Raw genomic sequence first — 21,525 nt, forward strand, 5'->3', positions numbered from 1 at the left:
TTCTGGACTGAAGATTAATTCCTCAGCTGACACCTACCTTGGCAAAGGAAGCTGAGAATCAGAACTGATTTAAGACAGAGAACAATTCTTGAATTGGCACTTTGGACTAAGTGGGTCCCATGGCTCCTCCTCAGGGGTAATGATTTTCATTGATTCTTTTCAGACCTTTAGTTGGAACTCTGCTCATATGCAAGTTTCCATCACTATTTCAAACCCTACTATCCTTATATACTGTGAAATTAGCAACAAAGATACTAAGAAGAATTTATAACTTCAAGTGAAGGTGGTTTTGTAGTTATTGTTTTATTGAAGTCTAAGGCTTTGTGAGGTTCAAGAGCATAATGCATTGATCTGAAACTGGAAATTCACAGAGCAGCATAACAAATATCTCAAAATATTCTGGAACAAATGCTTACTGTTAGGGTACAATACAATATACTTATTCTTCATCGAATATGGTTGCTCTCTGCATAAAGACAGAAGAGCAAGAGACATCTGGCAGGCTCCAGGTGGAGAGCATATGCTGGGTCAACTGTCACAAAAGAAATAAATAGGCATACCACATTCCTTTAGGAGGAAAATAAACTGCATTTTTGAATACATACGTTACCACTTATCTATGGCTTCAAGTTTGGGCAGTACAGTTTTAGTGTTCTCTTCACTTGTTTTGTTAAAAACATCATTTTGTTAAAAGACAGTGTCTAGCAAAGCATGCATTGTTTTAGCTGATGCATAATAGATTTTTGAATTTCAACTAAAAATCGTTACATCACACTGCACATCAAATAAAAAAATCTTTAAATTAATTATACTCCTACTTACATGTATGTAAGCATTCTGTAACAGTGGTAGCATCAATCAGGTATCCATTGCACAGGCGACAGGTTATGTGGGCATTAATGTCCCAAAGCTTAATCTTTCTTGTTAGCATCTTTGGTGTCTGCAGAAAAGACATATCATACAGTAACATAGCTATAATGATGAGGTAAAAGTAGTTTGGGCACAAATGATTAACTAGAATTCACCTTAAAGATATGTTTACACAGCTAAAGGCTCTCATACACTGTATATATATACACACACGTGCGTGTGCACACGATGGTAGCACTAACTTTGAAAGAACTTCACAGAAATGAAAGGTGAAAATGAGAAGTTTTTACAAGTCAAGGTTTCACTGTTTTACAAGTTAAAGTTTTACTAGCATAGACAACAGTCTAATACACTATTGATAAGCCCCTTGCTGCCCACGGGACTTGGATATGAGATAAAATCCTACCTTCTGTTGATCTATGTGATCACATTTGGTTTAGCCATGGGAAAAATTTCATCAAAAAAAAAAAAGGAGGAGCAAAAGTTCTCAGAATAATTTGAAAGCATTTTTGCATTTTTTAAACTCAGAAGTCAAAAGAACTGGGACTGATCTGGCATAGTATGTTTAACCACACTTAAGTATCTGCCTTGTGCCACCATGGTTAAAGCATAATTTTGAAGCCATCTCAATTAACAGACCTGAAAAGTAAACCTTATGAAATCTCATTTTATTTATACTCAAGTTAATAGAAGAGCACATTACAAACCAAAATTGTCTCACTAGGAGAACTGCAGTTTGCCATACTAAGAAATGTTAACTAGAAAGTTTTTCATTCTTCAGAGCAAAGGATGGCATAACCATCATTAAACTGAAAAATTAAATAAATAAATAATCAAAAGTTAGAAATGAAACCGCTCATTTAACTTCTTTTGCAGCAACTCCAGTTACTTTGAGAAAACAGCAAACAAAACTTGTGCCTGAAGAAGCACATTGATACTTTTTAAATGTATCTGTATTTTCTTTTTCAAAATATATTGACAAGAAAATTGTACTGTTACCATAAGTTGACAGCAGTAGAGTTAATTACATAAGCCATTTTAGGATGCTCATAACTTATTGCATTTGGCTCCTGCTGTGCAGATGTCACCTGATTACACTGTTCTCTACTAAAATGACTTGACTGTCCCTGGCTCACAGATACTAGTTTTCTTCTAGTTTACTTTGGAATACATTTCAGAATTTGTTTGGCAACACATTTTTCCCAAATTTCACAAAAAAGTGTCATAATGAGGTTGTATCACCTTAACTTAAACAAAGGAAAAGAACATGACAAATTAATTAAGTAGTATTAATCAGAAAGAACTATCACAAGGCAAACTTTCATAAGAATCAGAACTATACCAGCGATAAAATAGTACTTTGTATTTCATTATAAGTTATAGAAAAGCACATCCACCACAAGCCCATGCAGAACTGCATGTCCTATACAAAAAGGACTAGGAAGACTTCTAGTTCTCGTGGCTAAGACAACACAGACATCAAACTTGTTTTAAAGCATCTAGATTTCTTAATTAAGCCAGTGACTAGCTGTTACAGAAGAATGAAAGTGAAAACCCCAGTGCCCAGACCCAAAGGTAGGTCAAAATCAGTGCTAGGAAACTGAATTACTTTTCTAAATCTTATTTTACAAGTTTGCTTCTAACCATCTGAAAAACACACACACATTAAACATTTTCAAGTTAGCGCATAAGGTATCCAGTTAAAGAATCTACTGCATGAATTACTTACATTTCTTAAATTAAAGGAAAAAGATATATATATCTTTTATGATATATCACTTTTAAGAAGAGTTCAGGAGACAGCTCAGAACTTCTATTCATGTAGACAGCACCTTGGAAAACATAATTCATGAAAGGCAGAAGAGAAACCAAGCTACAGGAATACTTAGAAGAGGCTATATTAGTACAACGCTAGTGACTTGCCTAGCCAGGAATTCAGAAAGAGATGTTCAGGACTGAAAGATTTAATCTAACCTTTAATGAAGCATAAGTGCCAAAGATACTACAGTGGAAACTGAAGCAAAGAAATTATTAATTTTCTTGAAAGACCTTGACAATTTTTTCCCCACTGCATTGCCATAACAGGCATCACATGATCTAGCACTAGGGAAAAAAAAAGTGCAGCAAATGAAAACCAATTCAGATGGGACATAATATTATGAGAACAACGAACAAAGCACACAACAAAGAAGGTAAATATACTACAAAGAAGTAGTAAAGCCATTTTTAGCAGAAGAAAAAAAAAGAGCAAAGATGAAACACTCCACTGACCGAATGACAAATAAAATCATACACTTCTTAGCAACTGAGAAAATACATGTCCAACAGAATATCCTGAGAAGGCCTAACTGGCAAACCAAACCTGTGAAAGTTTCATATACCTTTTTAGAATGGCTCAAAGAAACTCAATAGATGATTAAGAACAGGAACAAGAAACTATTGCCAGAAGTGACAGACTGCGAGCAAGTTTTTCCAGTGCATTAGCTACTTCAGTTTCAAAGCAAGATTAAAAACTGCAGTCGGAGATTTCTCCAGAAGGCCTGGCCCACACTGCTAGCTTACAGCAACTAAAACAAGAGAAGGAAGCATTTTCTGCATATACAGACATGGAACCTTCAGTGCAGCGGATAAGCAATGCAACTTTTAACGTCTTTAAGCAAGCTGTCAGGATCAGACTTCACTTTAACCAGTATCTCGTGCCCTCTAGCGTAAGGAAAAAAAAATGCTTATTTGTTTTTCCAAACAGTTTATTTTTCAAATCTGTAACAGCAGGAGGACTTACACAGTGTTAAAAGGAGGAACTAGCAGCAAAATGGTGTGTTACAAAAACGTCAGTTTAGTTAGACTACATTTTTAGAGACTTAGACTTTGAAGACAACTCAAATTCCTTCCCTGAGGGAAAGAGAAAAAATAATTAAGCTAAACTAATGACATAGATAAAGAAGAAATGGAAGGATAGAAGGTCTAAAGCTACAGCCTCATGTAAGAAATTAAACTCATTAATAACAGCAAAAATTAAAAACTCAAAGTGATTCCGGATTCATCATGTATCTATTCTGTATTGCTTCAAAGGAAAGTAAATAGCGTAACCACAAATTACACCATCAACTTTTTTTTTTTTTAATTATTATCATTTGAGCAGGATAAACAGGATAAATTTTGTACTAAGAAATACAAAGCTAAGCTACTATTCACAACATTTCGGAAGAAACTCTCCATGTCATCAGGGGAGGTGACTGTCCCCCTCTGCTCTGCCCTTGTGAGGGCATATAACAGGACAAGGTAGAATGGTTTTTAACTAAAAGAGGGGATATTTACATTAGATGTTAGGAAGAAATTCTTCACTCAGGGGGTGGTGAGGCACTGGAACAGGTTTCCCAGAGAGGTTGTGGATGCCCCATCCCTGGAGGTGTTCAAGACCAAGCTGGATGGGGCCCTGGGCAACCTGATCCAGTGGGTGACATCCTTGTCCAGGGTAGGGCGCATGGAACTAGATGATCTTTAAGGTCCCTTCCAACTCAAGCCATTCTATGATTCTATGAATCTATGTGAATAGAGGTAGAGCACAGGATGTCTTGCATGTTCCTACCTGACATGTGTTAACAACTATCAACTTACATGGGGTACTGCTCTATTTAAACTACATATCTGCTCTTGAGGAGCTCCAATATTCCCATGTTCCTATACAGCACACTGCTGAAAAAAGTTAGTCACTTTCATCACGTAAGATAGGCAAGTTCTCACCAAATACAAATACAGACACACACACAAACTCTTTGAGTAACCATATCTACATGGAATAACCATATATACATGGAAGTTCACTTCTGTAGAGAAAAAAATGGATCATGTCCAAAGATTAGAAGCAAACAGAAAATACAACAACTGCAAAAATTGAAAAGCATACCATAAATAAAATCCCAAATCTTATTTCTAAGTCATCTTAACTCCACCTTAATTATTATAGAATCTCCCACTTATTTCAATGTGGGAAGCACAGTAATGAGTTACAATCTATTTGTTAAAAATGTATGGTCTTACAACACACAATTACAGCTAGCAAATCTCAGCTCAGTTACTGAGTTTACCAAACCAAGCTACTGAAAAACCTAGTTAGGCTTTTTTTTTTTTTTTTGAAATAGTGGGCTCCCATGAAAGCGACATAACGTATATTGAGAATCACAATATTCTTCAGAAGTCTCGGCATTTTCCTTGACTATTTATATAGTAATCTCAAAGAGCTTCTTCTACCATAGTAACATGTAATAATATAAAGGAAAGCAGGAAAAGCACATTTACTGGCTGCTGGATTTCTACGCAATTCCAACAGAAGTAACATCCTTCTGCACAGACTTTTTATACTTTCTGCACAGACAGCTAATCCATATTAGTAATATCATACATTGCAAGTAAAAACTGGCACTAAGCAGCATGACTATGCAGTGTCCAAAACACAAAGTTAGACTAAGAACCACCAAGATTATCCAGTAGCAAACCTATTTTCTGGACAGAACCAAGCTTTCCCTTTAACACCCTTCCCTTTGAAAAAAGGAATTAATTTCTCCAAATCTGAACTTCAGGTAGTATCTTGCACAAATCTCATCTTCTCATCCCTCAACCAGAAGGCAGTATTTTTTAAGAAGGGAGATAAATATGAATTCAGGAAATTCCAAAACAAGTAATCTAAAAATAATAATAAAAAATCCAAAAACATCTCTGAATACATGTTCCCAAGCAAGCCTGCAACTTCAAAACATAATAATGTTCAGACAACTGGATAAAGCCCCAAGCAACCTGGTATGACCTCATAGCTTACCCTGCCTTGAACATTTGGATTAGATAATCTGGTATCTCTTCCAACCTGAACTACCCCATGATCCCATTAATTTACTACCCTATTACAGCGCCTTGGTCTACCCATGTGATAGGTAGACTTAATTTCTTAGTGTTTTGGCTACACTTAAGATGTTCATTTGAGTACTTCAAGGAACTGGTGTCTGGTTATAATCACACAGATTTAAACTCAATGAAGTTAGCACAATCCCACCTAAAACTGGCTGCTTTTCTTTTAAAAGTGGAAGAATTAGGTTGATGTTTAGTCACAAGCTCTATCCTGAATTAATAACAGGAGGAGAAGGTAAGTCTACTTTTCCAAAGCACCACCTAAGTCTGATGTCTTATATTAAAAAATAAACAAACAAAAAAAACCCACAATACCCAAAATAACCCACACAGCAAACATGCAACTTCGGAGGACAAACCAGCATCTGAAAATTTGCAACATCATTTTCAGAACCAAACAATCTTTTTCACAATTGAACACTGCAAACCTTAGTCCCCTGTAGCAGTTAGAAGACTACAAATACCTTTCTTAAAATTATGTTTAAGAAAGCCAGTCAAAGTCAAGCAAAGAAAATCTGTAGGACATAGGCCTTCATTTGTTCTCCTACACAGTTACCTGCTTAAATTATAGCCTATTACAGCAGGTAATCTAAAATAAACTGAAAGAGGTGTAGATAACTTTATGAGACTCTTAATCTGCTGACTGAACAGTGACATTAGGTAAATATTTTAAAGTTTCTCACTTCTCATCTAGCAAACAAGTGAATTAGAGTCAAAACATGATCCTCCTTCCCTCAAGACCTTGTTGTTGGAATGAGGAAGTTTCAATTACCAGTTCTAGAATCACAAAACATTTCTTGACAAAAAGAAGCTTCTTAATAATCAACCTGAAATTCATCTGCTTTTACAGGAATTGCAAAATGCAAAGAAGTTATAACTCAGCAGGTTACGAAGATTCATAGGATCATGTAGGTGGGAAGTAACGTCCGGACTCTAATCCCACCGTGCACTCAAAAGTGGCCTTACTCAACTTACCAACTCAACTTTCTAGGAATACCAATATCTCAGACAATAGCTGAAGAGCCACTTTTTATGCATATGGTATTTTCCACTGGGAATTATTTTAGAGTCATAACAAAACAAATCAACAGCATACTTACTGCTTTAAAGAAACAGGAAACCTTCTAGAGTTTCATAGACCTGAATCAATCCTTGAAAGAATGAAGTAGTCCTGTTTTAGAGAAATTTTAAAAAGAAAGCCCTGAAAAGACTAGGCTGGATCAATCTTTGTCATTGAGGAAAACTAACAAAGCCTACTTTCCTGAACTCTGCGAGTAAAGAATTCTGAAATGGATGAGAAAGATAATGGAAGAGCTATCCAATTCAATCTTGAAGAGACTGCTTTCCTAACAGCTGTAAAACAATGAATTATTCAGAAACAGCCTATCTACAATGGAAAGAGAAGAGGCAATCTTTAAGTGCTGGAATATGGACAGCACACAAGCAGGAAGTTCCAAACATCCTACTAATATGCCAAAATGATCACTTGGACAAAGATTTATATTTCTTCATCTTGGTTCCAGTTAACATTGATTTATATAATCACACTGCTGGAATGGAATGCCATCAGCATCTGACTGTCTGGTAAGTATTACATCATACACAAGGCAATGCATGAAGACAATTATAAAGGCATCTGGACTACATTCCTAATTAGAATAAATAAACACACACACAGAGTCAGGAGACCCTGGCAGTGGACATGTACATCGGTCAACTGGTGTTGTTCATCCAATTATTTCATCTACTAAGGCAACTTTCCACTATCAAGCGAAAATGTGGCAGTTTATTATAGATCTCTCCAGGAAAGCCGCATCACCAACAAGTCAATGCTGAATGCTCATGTACAAATTTTTACCTTTCAGAGAGATTTCAGTCCTGAAAATTATGATTAATGTAAGCTCGCAGAGAGGATAAGCAGAGTCTCCTTCAAAGTATGGCCTTATCATTAATACATAAACTAGTCAGGAATGTTTTGGCCTACTTGAGGCATACCTCTTAAAACAGCATTTCTTTTCAGAGTCTGCCATCCAGAGACCTGAAAAGACAGAAAAATAGTCTGAAAGTTAACATCCAAAATTCCTCAAATTCCTGCTGCCACTTAGAAATACGTAGCTCACCAAATTCACCTGGACGTTTCTACATTAATTTAAGATAACAGCAGGGTGGAGGCATACAATTTGTATCTGATTATGTAAAAGGAAGTGAGGAAAGACTGTCTGAACTAAAAAGACTGAAAAGGAATTTCAAAAGGAAAAGATGCAATATAGTCTCCTATGAAAGGACACAGTCACCACAGAAAACTCAAAAATCCAGCCAGACCTGTCACTATATGATGGAACAATTAAGAGAACTAGATTATGTTCAAAAATAACAAAAATGAGATAGCCACAATTTATGGATTATTTAGATAGTGGTCAGTCAATACTTTTTTTGTTGTTGTTAAAAAAATGAATTGGAGATCCACAGACAGATGACTATTATTCTCAGTTTTCAAGCTATATTTACAAGTCATCTGTAAAATCCAAAAATACTGTCAAGGAAATACTTTTTATTTCCAGAATCTCTAGATATTTTCCAAAATAAAATTTTATATATATATATATATATATATATATATATATATATATATATATATATATAAACACCTTTGTGTCACTTTCTAGATAGAGGATAATCTCATACAAATATCTCAGCCTGACAAAAGAAGGCAATTTTTCTAGTTAAATTTATTCACATGTGGAATACTCAGATGTTACAGAGACAGGTAATGAGTACTACTGCTTCCATCTTCCTGCTCCACAAATCAAAGCATGGCTAAGGGAATTACAAATACCATGACACAAAATATTTATGGTAGTACTAGGCAAGAACGCCGATACAAAGCAAAAAAATATCTTTGCAATTCTACTATCAAATGCTTTTACTGCATTCAGAGAAAATTCCACTGTTAGCACTAAGCAATGCAAAGTTACATCAGATGCTCATTCATTGGAACCCACAAAAAATATCTTCACAGGATGTAAAACCACTTGTAAGAACGGGAGAAGAAAAAAAGCAGCACCTGCCACAAAATGTACTTCTGCAACACAATGTGGAGAACAGAGCAGGCAATTTGAAGACAGAGTCAGAGGTTTATCACCAGCCTGAGAACACATCACAACATAAACCGGTGAGTAACAAAGTCTTCCAAAAGGGATGGTTGTGCATATTCCTCACTGCTGCTGGGGGAGGACGGGGTCACACTTCACTTGAGCTGGAAGGAGAAAGTAGCACTTAAGTTGTGAGAAATATGCCAACAGTCAAGTTGGTCCTAAATCACCACCATATGCTTCATGTTCTAGTTGCAAGAAGACAGTGATGCACTATAAAAGCTTAATACAGGGAAATTCAGTTCATTTAGAGAGAGAGTTCTTGAGAACTGGGCAAGTGGATCGATCTACTGATCCTGCACGCTAACATGTTAGAAGAGAGTACTCCTATTCCAAATTGATTTTATTTAAAGGACTGTTCAAACTGCTCTTGATAACGTGGCAGATTATCTAACTGTAATTCTTGTTCGTACCACTCAGCTCGGTAAGGCAAAACAGGAAGTTGCTCTGCCCAGGTACAAATCCAGAAGTGAAGTGGACACCTGAAGGATTTACAAACCATTTAAACCTCATTCTTTTCTAAAAGGATAAGTACACTTTTTTTTTTCCTTTTCCTTCTGCTGAAATGTAATGTTGCTACATTAAAAAGCATTAAAAATAGTGATCACGGTGGAAGGACCCTAAGGAAAAACAGCTACGTGTGGGAGATGCTAGTAATTTTGCTCAATAATTACTGAGAGGTACTAAAGTTACAGAGCACTGGAAGCAGAATGAAAACAATAGCAGGTATACTTCAATTCACAAGGGTAGCAGTATTGAAGTGAAAGTCACAGCTCTAAGAGCAAAACATTACAATGAAGGAACTTTGCACAGACCCAAAACTTACTACTGGAAAGAAAATTTTCAAATTTAGATATCAGCCTGCAATACATTTGTTAGTATCTGCATACAGATGAAACCTAGTAGACAAACAAGTTGAATTAAACTGCAGAAAAAAATACACAAATTCACGCTCTAAGCATAATGCAACTGAAGTAGTGTTACACTCTCATGAGGTCGAATATATGAAGAAATACGAGCAAAGAATTTGCACCTCCTCAGCTATTTGGATTAAGTCACAAAAATAGCCTGTCAGTGTAATCAATTGCATTAGAAACAAGGAAGTTATTAATAACTGAACAAGGAAGCCTCTGTTTCACAAGGTAAGTTACTTAAAAGTAACTTACTAGAATAAAGTCATGCAGCAAATGGAAAAAAAATATGGCTAAGTGTTTCATTTAAAAAAACACCACCAACAAAACCCACCACTTCAACATAAAGTACCTAATACTTCTGCAAATCTTTCCATCACAGGACAAGATCTTTTACAAGTCAGATATTTATTTCAGGAGAACAGGAGTAGTCATAGCCCTACTTTCATTGTATCGGTTCATACAGCTCATTCAGTCCTCTGGAGAATGGTGAGATTACTACCTCAGGTAAGCAACTTCAGATGTGGGACACTTTTTTTTTTTTTTGAGGGATGGAAGGACAAAGTAAAGAGAATATTTGCATATCCTATGACTTCAGATAGAAAAGTCATTTGTTTCAACTGTTGCCAAGATTACTACTGTTGAATATTCAAACATCAAACAGTGCATTAGCCACTTAGAACAGTAATTTCAAATAAACCGGAATGAGAACATTGTGCTGGGTTTAGCAAGATGGAGAAACAGAAGAAAATATTCTTCCAAGTTGAGTTTTTAAATATTGTAAACTTCAACAAAAGTCTGTGTGTTGTGTCTGTAAAGCCCTATTTAAAGAAGCTACTAGAAACAAATCTTTGTTTAGCACGATGAAATGTGGTTCAAGACTTGCATTTGCTTTAGCAAGTCAAGTTCTGATAAACAACCGATACATCACATTTGTATGACATACTTCATCCACTTAATTATGTTAAAGCACCAAATGTATACAAGTACTCTTTTTAGTATCACACCAGCAATTCCTCACATCTTACTATACTATTACTCCTGGCAAGTAATTTTACCCATTTTTAGAAATGGATTAGTACCAGCAGATGGCACTAGTGCCCTAACCACATCAAACAAGTCTACGCATTGCTAACATATTCAACACAGAAAGCGTAAATAAACAAAACGTGCAAACAAAACCCACCAAACCTTACACATCTGTTGTTTCCACCTTCCTAAAACAAAAATCCACTAAGCACGTAGTTTATTTTGATCAGTTCATAGTACTTTGACAATACTGAGAAACCTGTGCTACCACCATAACACTGCGTGCAGCATGCTTTCTGGTGTTTCTTGCTCAGGGCTTTTTGTTGTTTTAAGTTTACCTTCTGTCGAGTGGAACACTGCAATTTCAGTTCTGTGCCCACTTCATAGGCATGCTGAGCAACCCGCTGAGAGCACATACAAAGCAACTGACACATCAGGTTCCTCCAGTTTCAGTGAAAATTTAAGAATTCATTTTCCGGCATCTCGAAGATAGAGCCTCCAAGAATAGTACGCTATGTTTCACTTCTCTGAGTATTTGCCTCACTGCTAAATACTACTAAAAACTGATATCCAATGGAGCCCCGAGGCTGCAGCCTGCTGTTCCTGGTACAGACCCTCTCACTTGTGTGCACACCTCCACACACAGCTCCCCAGGACTCCTCTGCTCCCCCAGAGGCCACCCTCCACCATGGGCTCACAGCCTTAGAGGCACACCATGGACACAAGGGCCCCTATGACCCAGGGAACCCCCACACCTCGTTTATGCCACCTCTCCAGTTACAGGCACCTCACAGGCCTTCTGACTACAGGTCTGACTGCAGTTCCTGGCTGTCAGACCACCCTGCATGCAGAACTGGGAGCCCTCCAGCCAGAGAAAAAGTTAAAGGAATGTAAACAACAACAGACTGCGCTGATCAGGCACAGGGTAGTACTACCTGGCAGACATACTGACCAGCCAGCTATATACATGGGACCAGCCCTCTGAATCCCCTTTTCCCTCTGTTTTTCCACATATGTTCCTCCCTAAATCATCCAAATGCCTCCCTTCCCCTGCCTTTGGCTCATCACCAAAGCATCCTTTAAGTCCCATGCCACCCCCAAATGCTCTTTCCCCACATCCCTGTGCAGCAGTCTTGCAGGCCCCTCAGACCAAAAGGTGCCCCAGCATCCATTCACAGTGGTAAGTGTCCATCCGACGTGGCTGATGGCTTCCCAGGGACAGCCCCAGTTAGGTGACATCCCTGATAGTGTGTGCCCTACACTGATTCCTTATTTTGTGTTCCTCACCTGCCACTGAGTCTCTGTGATCCTCTGGGTTTGTGAAGATGGGCTGTTGACAGGCTGATGGCTCCTGTGACGGGCCTGGCAGTAGTTACACCGTGTACAATTTCCCTATCTTCCCCCTCCAAGTCTTGTGGGTGTGCAGATGAGCTTTATCATGGAACTTATCAGGTCCGTCTAAATGTATGTATAGAAGCAAAGTAATGCAAGCTGTTCTTCAGCCCTGCCAAAGGGTAATACTGAAGCTGAGAGCGCAGAACACAGGATGGATCCTCACCAAGGAACAGTCTTCTACCAAGAGGTTATTTCTCAGGTGGCCGAGGGTTCTTCCGAGCAAGAAGTATTTTCTATGTACAAGTTCATTACAGTATATTCCACTGAGCACTTAGAAATACTTACCCCTCCTTAGTCTCTCACAGCTAGGTTTATGAAGTATATGAATGCTAAAACAGAGTAAAGTGCTGGCAGTTAGATAAATACTTTAGCTGTGATTCAGAAAAGAGAAGAAAAATGAGGTTAAATCAGCTAACTACTCCAATTATACAGCACAGAGTGCACATAATTATCAGATAAGCCATTGCCTCAATGTTTCTTTCAGGGACTTGCCTGCCCACCATAACTAAAGCGTAGGATGACAGTTTGACTCTTACAATCAATATGACTTTCTCCACTATTTCAGTTTGCAGCCATTTACAACCAAATCTCATTTCCTTCATAATGACTATTTCAGAACAGAGGGTTATGTTAATTTCACTACAGATAAGAAATGACATATTACAAGTTCTATAAAAATTTTCAGAGAATGTACTTACTTTTCATGAAGGGACTGAAAAGCCATTGAGCTACCTTTCTTACCACAAGCGAATGTCAATACCTACTTTTGGTTTTACACATTTCAATACTTTGGGTTTCAGTTTTTTTGGTGGTTGGTGTTTTTGTTTTCTGAGACATTTCATTGCTCCCTAATGAATGGGATGCCTCCCTAGAAGGTGTAAATTTATAAACTGCAAGTTCCTGATTTCTTCCCAGTATCTAGAATTATCAGACTTTTGTGTCAGAGATACAGTTTCATAACATGTTGTATAAGAAAGTCATATAACTAAGTAAAAAAGAAAATGTAAAGAGGATGGCTGAAACGGTGCAAATCTCTAGCCCACTCTCATTTTTTTTTCATTCTGTAATAATCCCTAAGCATAGGACTGTTTTAAACACTGTTATGAAGAACTAGCAAAAAAAAAAAGAACAATAACAAAGAAAACTTATTTTGTGGACAGCAAGTAAAAGCTCTTTCAAGACAGACATCTGGAAAATTTCAATTAATATATCAGCATCACTAGCTTTACAAGAATACTGAAGACTTTAGAAAACACTAAACCTTACAAGCCCAGCTTTAAACTGGCCGTGTGAGTTGGTCATTTAAAAAGGTTTTTGTTTTGTTTTGTTTAAATCCGTAGTCTTGGTTCCGTAATTGACAAGCTAGTGCAATGTTTTTTCTCTCCCTCCCTGCAACCACCTGGCAACGAAAACAAGCTGTGCCTGAATATTTCTGTGGCAGAATTGCCTGTGCCTAATAAGCATAACTTGTTCTTCAATATTACTCTCAATATTTTAGTGCTGGGTTTTAAGTTGTCACATTGTAAAGTCAGAAATTCTCACTATTCATTAAAAACGTAAGAGTAATGTGAAACGATTAATGATTAAGACATAATTAAGAGTCAAAGAGTAGCAGGTGACAAGACAAGACAAAGTATGAATAATGTGATCTTTAGCCAACTTACCTGAAATAATCATGATTTAAAATTTTCTAAAGTAACACGACAGACTATGACGGTAATGTCAGCCATCAGGTAATTAAAAGGGAGAGAGAGAGACTAGTATCACATCACTTTCAGGAAAGCATCCTTTAAAATGACCGTGTTCTATTTGTTACTTTGATCTACTATGCTTGAGAACAGACTGCACTTTGATCTTCTTTTGAGGATACTTGACTAACGGGTTAAAGGGAAACCACTTGGGGTGTAGTCACGCCATTACTAATAGTTGCACTAAGGTGTCTAAAGAACTGTACAGCCCTAGGTGAAACGTTTGCTTTTTACACGTTTGTTTCGTTCATTTCAATGAAAGATAATGCAATGCAAAAGTAAGACACCACTCTTAGTAAATTACATGTAGAAAATGACACAAATGTTTAATATGAAGTAAAATAATCAGGACATAGTAGGATTAAATGTACCTTAAATCTACATAAATATAGAATCATTTGATCTTTACTCATGCCTCATACTTACCTTTTATGGTACAATGAGAGCAAAAAAAATTTTTTTTAATAGAACACCTGTGTCTCACTATACAAAATGAATTATGCCCTGAAGTAAGTTGTCAACACAACAAAGATGACTGTTCAATTTTCTGCCTTCCATACTATTAGTACAACATATAATGAGGAAAAAAGGGACTTCAGTAAGGCAAAAGAAATAGCAACTCAGCTGTAGACGAGTGACTCCAAACGCATCCTATTCCCCTTTGTAAAAACTTTAACAACTCATCTTCCTTCATTTCACTTAGATGTTCCTTATTCCTCTCTACAAACACCATCCTTTCTCAACTTCTGCAGTAATTAGCATTTTTAGAAAATTCACAAAATAGTAACTACCATAAAAATATTAAATATTACAGAAAAACAGAGCCATTCAAACTCAGTTTGGCATCTGATCATAAAAAAAAACAAACTCAAAATTACTGGACACATGCTTAATACCAGTGCTGAATACAAAGAGATTTTAATAAAAGGTTTTGTTTAAATCTTTTCCTTTAAACTTTGCTTAGATTTGGAATTTTGACAGTCCGCATTAAAATTGACTGTACTGGAATCCTGAACAGTCAAACAAATACTACCTACTAGCTAAATTTTTAACAAAGAAAAATCAGATAACTCATTTCTAAAAGTGTCTACAGCCAGAAATATGTAAATAGTCAAATTGTAGTGATATAGGATGTAGTGATATAGTTTTTTTAACATGTGAGTTGACAACACATGCTTATAAAACCCTTCTAAGTCTAAATTAAAGATGGCACTCTCAAAAAAAAAAAAATCAAGAAAATCACTAACAAGTCTACCCTTAATAAAATAAATACTGACAAAAGATTAGGGAGTTGTAATATGTGATATTATACTGTACATTATAAACTCATCTACACCTTTTCCTACCTGTTAGAGTGACAGGACACCTTGAAGATGGGCATCATCCCTGCACTGAGATTTGCATTTCATTTTCTGTAAATGTTAAGTTTTATTATTTTCATAATACATATGAAGCAATAGTCACCATGAATTAGAAATACAAAACCCCCATATACAGTGTCTACCATCCAAACCCATGAAAGCATGGGGCAGTGGCAAATAGCAGATACATTAGTAAGAGATTAACTAAGTGATCCAAATAATACTTCAGGCATTACTGTTTCTCCAAGACTCAGCCTGCTGATACAGCACGGTCACAGCAAACTCAAGATGATGGTGATAAATTTGTGTTCTTCCTTCGTAGTTTGCGTTTGCTGATTTACAGCTGGCATGTTTCATACCTTCAACACTTTGATATTCACTGCATCCATTACTAATCCACTCATAAAGACTACCTGTGACCTCTTAAAATCTTTATTTTAGAAGCCCACTACATAATGTTCTTGCAGGTAATGCGTACCTTTCCATATAAATATATGGAAAGAAAATGAAAGCACATTTAAATTGCACAAACACGAATTCAAAATAGCATAGACATTAAGCTCCCTACTCCTGTAAAGCTGAAAAAAGATTTTGGCTTTAAATTCCTTCAGCTCCGACAGTGAAAGCAAACATATGCGATGAAATGCAAGACTGAAGTTTTCCTGACTGCAATTGATAATGATTGAAAATTGCCTCATACAAATATGCATAAAGCATCAATATTAAATCAGTGCTGGCATTTAAAAAAAGGTTCTCTTTAGGAAGAGGAGCAATAAGAGCACGAAGTAAGAGAATGGCAGATTTTTGAAGTATGGAAAAACGTATATACACACTAAATGCAACCTGGCCTTCTTCGCTGCTTCCCACCTGCCATCAAAACTTTCAGCCCTAGTGTGTTATTCCCCTTATCTTTCCTTCCCTACCCTTTCCACTGCCTCAACACTTTTTTTACAGAGTCAGGCAACAGATAAATATGTATCACATCCACCCAAGACACACATGCAAGTGTAATTATGGAAGAGGCTTTTCAAGTGGCAACAGATGGCAGGCATCTCCTATCAGAAATAAAACACGATCATGAAAGGAAAAGTATAGATGAGAATTTTTAATAGATGATTTCAGTTTTCTTTCAGAGTATTAACTTAAAAAGCTACCTTAAGTACAGTTACAGTCATCCACCTTGAGCTTACAGATTTCAATACAAAATTTCATTGTGTAAAGATGTAGTATCTTAAAATCAATACCCATAAACCACTGGAACTACTCCTAAAAATTGATACTATGTTACAAAACCGAAAAAGGAGAAATGTAATATAAAAACCACGAAAATGAGCTGACCATGGTAAAAGCACTCATCCCAGAGAAAGAAATGACAATTACAAAAATCATGCGTTCCTGTAACTAGCCAAGAGGACTTTAAGATTGGCGATAAATTACTTTGCTCTCTCCTTGAAGTGTATTATGGTGCAGAATTTGAATGACAGCTATATTTGAGAAAAAGCAGCATAATTCAGAACATACTACAGACAGGGTTCCTAAATTGTTTTCACATGTACTAATATTGTAAAGCCAGCCCGCAAACCTTAGGACAAAGGATCAATGATTAAAAACTTTGCTAGGATTCTTGAGTGAACATGTAAAATCACAGCAAACATTCTAACACAAATATACTGGAACAGGACAGAGTTAGTATACTTTTCCTACACTGGTCATGAGGAGGACCAGTGTAGGAAAATCATATTTAAATTGATTTCAAACAGATTTCATCTAGGCAATCAAATTTCAGAGGCAAGATACCAAATAGCCACTAGATAGCACCAGACTCCAACCACCAAACTCCAGAGCCAGTACTGAAATTCTTCATCTATGGAGGGAAAAGGTGGCTTTGCAAAAATCATAGAATGGCTCAGTTTGGAAGGGACATTAAAGATCCCATAGCTCCAACACACTGTCATAGGCGGGACACCACCCACCAGACCAGGTTGCTCAGGGCCTCATCCAACCTGACCTTGAACACCTCCAGGGATGGGGCATCCACAGCTTCTCTGGGCAACCTGTGCCAGTGCCTCACCACCCTCTGAGTGAAGAAAAAATGTCTGCAATGAGCAGCCATGACTCTGGAGACTCACAGACTGAAAGCAAATCAAGTGGCCATACTACAACAGCATGAAAACTGTGGGTTTCTTTATGCCTACAGCAACCTCAGCCTTCCCAACCACTTTTGACCCCTGAAATATATCACATAATGGGCAGAGAAAAAGTCAGCAGCAGAAGGGCAGGGGAAAGGGAAAAAGCAAGACAAAAAGGCTCTAGAAATGTCAAAACTCTTTTAAAGCTTGGTGCCTTGCACTCGTTTCAGTTGTTTTGCTCTCACTCGACTGCGCTGGAGTTAGAGATATGGTACTTGAACCATGACGCGACTTATTGCAATAATATTAAACCCATTTAGAGAAAGTTAGGATGAAATTTTCTGCCCTCCTTTTACATATCCCAATAGACTCAGTGATATTTAGGGGGGGCAGAGGAGGAAGTATTAGAAACATCTTCCATAAACATCTTTCATAACTTCTGTACTCATCTGTTAACAGTGACTGCAGAGTATTTAAACAGTCATTTGGCTGTCATGTAAACTACAGGTTTATATTTAATCTTAGCCAGTACCTTACCCTCCACAGAAACCACTTCCACAATGCTGCTTTCATTGCTTTTGAGAGTTGCAAAAGTACACAAATAGTGAGTAACAGTAAGCATCTACCAATACTCTGAAATTGTGTTTCAGTAACGCAAGCCATTTCCATTTCATTCCGGTAAAGCTTTGGCAGCTGCAGCATAGGCAGACACAAGCTTAGATGCGAAAATGAGGAAGGATAATGTATCAAAACAGATGTTTCATTTAATACTTTTTTTAAATTTAATTTAATACTAGATAATCTAAAAAATTCTTCACATTTGTGATATAATCCCATTAGAAGAGCTCAAAAAGCTCTCAAAAGCTCTACAGTATCAACACATTTTTTTATTTTTATTTTGAGGGATCTGTATTTAATCAGATGGACTTACTACTCTAAGTATGTGGCTTATTGTACAAGCCTGCACATGGACCAGTCTTTCACTCAGTCTAGTAATGCATATGATTACAATGAATTTTAGCAAATGAAACTTCTCTTTAGAACACCTTTTACAGATTACAACCTCACAAATCCAATCTTCAGTAAATTTTCTTGCAAGAACCAAAAACTCTGAAAGAAGCTGTTACTCTGAAGTAGTAAACATTTAGCCTTATCTGCCATCTAGCTGTCTTAATTAGCACAACTACAGAATTTCATCACTGCATGCATCACTGCAGGTCTTAACGGAGTCTTATTAAAACAGCACCTTCCATATAGGTAGCATTGTTTCAAGGCTTAGGAACACTCTGGGAATGACTCATCACACTGTAGATAGTCTTCTGCTGGCCTGATAAATTCATTTATTCACATGAAGGTTAAAAAAGAACTGGAGAATACTCAAGGGAAGAGGCTGCATGCACTGCACAGTGATAACTGTGAGCTTCCTTTGGCAGCAGCAAGCCATTAGCTTGGCTCCACTGCCTGTGAAACCACAGCCTTCAGAACTCATAAGGAAGCTGCTTTCAAGTGGCCCCTCGCAATTAAAACACACTTAGCCGTGCAGACCATGAACTGTTCATGGTGGGGTGGGTGGTCCTGATGCATTCCTGAGAGCAGGCTAACAAACTGTGGGATGTGGAATAGTATCTATGCGACAAGAGGAGCACTACTTTTCTGCAAGACAGCCTGGAGAAGAGCACCCTCTGACCAACTTGATTCTGGGAAACCAGTTTTCAATTTCTGACAAAAAATCACTACCTTAATTATATATAAATTACTCTTTACATTCTGTTTCTTTTGTTTCGTGCTGAGAGTACAAGGTCATTTCTGATGAACGTCCACTGCAATCACTGATAAAACTGGGAAGAACCTTAGAGTGTCAGAGACTGGAAAAAAAAAAAACCCCACACTATAAAACCCACAACATTATCTCAGGAGCTAGCTTCCTTCTTTCATTAGTGACTATCACTACAGCCTCGTTGAGAATTTAGAGCCAGAAACTACAAACCATTAAAAAGGCAATTTGTTTCAATTCAGAACCTAGGGATCCAAACCCAGACCTTTAGTGAGGCTGTACTAGAAGGGACCTGAACCCACACCACTTTTTTGAACATTTAATGTCCATGCACTTGAGAGAAGGTAATTTATGACTTAACCACAGCTGAAACAGATCTGAATCTTCATTACTATGCCCTCTGTAGAACAGATGAGCAACTCACAATACCAAATTAACCTTAAGCTGTCACTTGAATTGATGTGTTTGCATTTGCACTGATTGCCCTGGAACTCTATACATGATAATAAGAGCTTGCCAAGTCCACCATGGTGAAGACAGAAGTTTAAAGGACCCTGTTACCAACTCCTTTAAAAATATATATATAAAAAAAACAAAACTTAAGTTTTGGTAACTATTTTAAAAGATCTTTTCCGTCCTCATTCGCCATATATACATACATTTTAACTTTCTTTGTTGAAAGAAATCTTAATCCTAGGTACCATGAAAACATCTATTTATGTATGATGTCATATGTGTTTCTACAGTCCCCTAAACCAACTACTTATTAACAAAGATGAGGAAAAGGTGTATCTGTAGAGAGTAATTGTAGAATCGTACAATCATTCAGGATGCAAAAGCCCTCCAAGATCACCTGGTCCAACCATCCCCCTACCACCAATGTCACCCACGAAACCATGTCCCTGAGCACCACGTCCAACCTCTCCTTGAACACCCCCACGGACGGTGACTCCACCAGCTCCCCTGGACAACCCGTCCCAATGCCTGACTACTCCTTCTGAGACGAAATGTCTCCTCATTTCTAAACTGAAAAAGGAAAAAGGTTAGAAAACCTTTTCGGGGTAACCTGAGAAGAGGGGATTTTATACCTCTTATGTGAAGCAGTTACAGATCTTTATCAGAGAGAAGCTTCCCATTCTCACGCAAATATTGCCAGTTTTTAAGAAAGAGAGGATAAATAATCTTCATACAGGAACTGAAAACAATTCCTTTGGGTATATAACAAAAGGCCTTTAGGAATTCAAGTTTTCAGTCCCCTGCTTCCACGTATTAGTCCAGACAGCAACAGCCCACTAATACAGTAACTGTCAAGATGGAAATCTGTGGTGAGAAGGCAGAAGTTACCATCAGGTAAGTAGGAAGGTGCTGCAAAACCCTGCGAACACTTTACCAGCAACCACTTGTCTTTTTAACATCTTTATGTAGTTTAACAGAACCCAGACTACAGCACATGACAGTTAATCAATTCAGTCCAAACAAAACAAAGATTTGAAAGAATCTTAAAAAAATCATGCCTTTGCTTAAAAAAAAAAATCTGTGAGCAAAGCTTTCAACTTCACTTCACTGTCCAACAATCCTCTCCAAACAGCTATGAAAGAAGATGAGCAAGTGTTACTAGAATTGCCCTGTACTTTGCAAATGGATAATAGGTATTCTCTGTTCTTTCTGGACTCAAATGTACACACAGTAAATAAAGTTAGCTACCCAATGAACTATACAACTCAAATGAAAGAGAGCCTCGCAGAATCTTCTTTCTGCTTTTGTTCTTGAAACCACAGGATGACTTTAAGATGTAGTCTGCTCTCACTTCTCCTATTGTTCTAACAGTTGCTTCGATTTATTTCTGACAGAGGTGAATATTTAACAGTTTCTTGGTCTCCTCTGAACTCTTGCTGCTGTAGCTCACTTAACCCAGACACGGTCATTCCCTTTCAAGTGACAGCAAATGTCAAAATAAACCTCGTGGTTAGCTTTCTTCACAGAAAATGCATTGTTTGTTTAGTATAAAGTTACAAAGAAAAAATTTAATCAAATCAGTAGGAAAGCTTTTTTTTTTCCTGTTCACAAAAACTGGATGTTCATCTTTATTTCCCAGTATTTGATTACCTCAATTCTTACCTTGAAGTCTTGAAACCTCATTTTTGAAAAGATTTTCCCTCCTTTAAAAAAAAAAATAAAACATCCAAAGTTAATTACCTTAAGATCCAAAAGAAACACAATCGTTAAAGTGAAAACACTGAGGCAGTAACTTCAG

At 37.1% G+C, this 21,525-nt stretch overlaps 1 protein-coding gene across 6 annotated transcripts in view; it reads right to left on the bottom strand.

Moving 5' to 3' along the window:
• PCGF3 (polycomb group ring finger 3) overlaps window positions 1-21,525 on the bottom strand; it is a 54,420-nt gene that overhangs the window by 21,049 nt on the left and 11,846 nt on the right. For 2 of the 6 annotated variants that reach the window (XM_083818240.1, XM_083818245.1), the window contains one exon: window positions 823-940. In XM_083818240.1, coding sequence (XP_083674366.1) covers window positions 823-931 — 109 coding nt within the window. In that variant the 5' untranslated portion in view covers window positions 932-940. Of the gene's footprint in view, window positions 1-822; window positions 6,867-7,767; window positions 7,811-8,836; window positions 9,029-12,151; window positions 21,449-21,525 lie in introns of those variants that run through there. The other 4 variants (XM_083818242.1, XM_083818243.1, XM_083818244.1 and 1 more) reach the window with 4 other exon arrangements.

This window comes from Anser anser, assembly GCF_964211835.1.
Source record: "Anser anser genome assembly, chromosome: Z".
NCBI lineage: Eukaryota > Metazoa > Chordata > Aves > Anseriformes > Anatidae > Anser > Anser anser.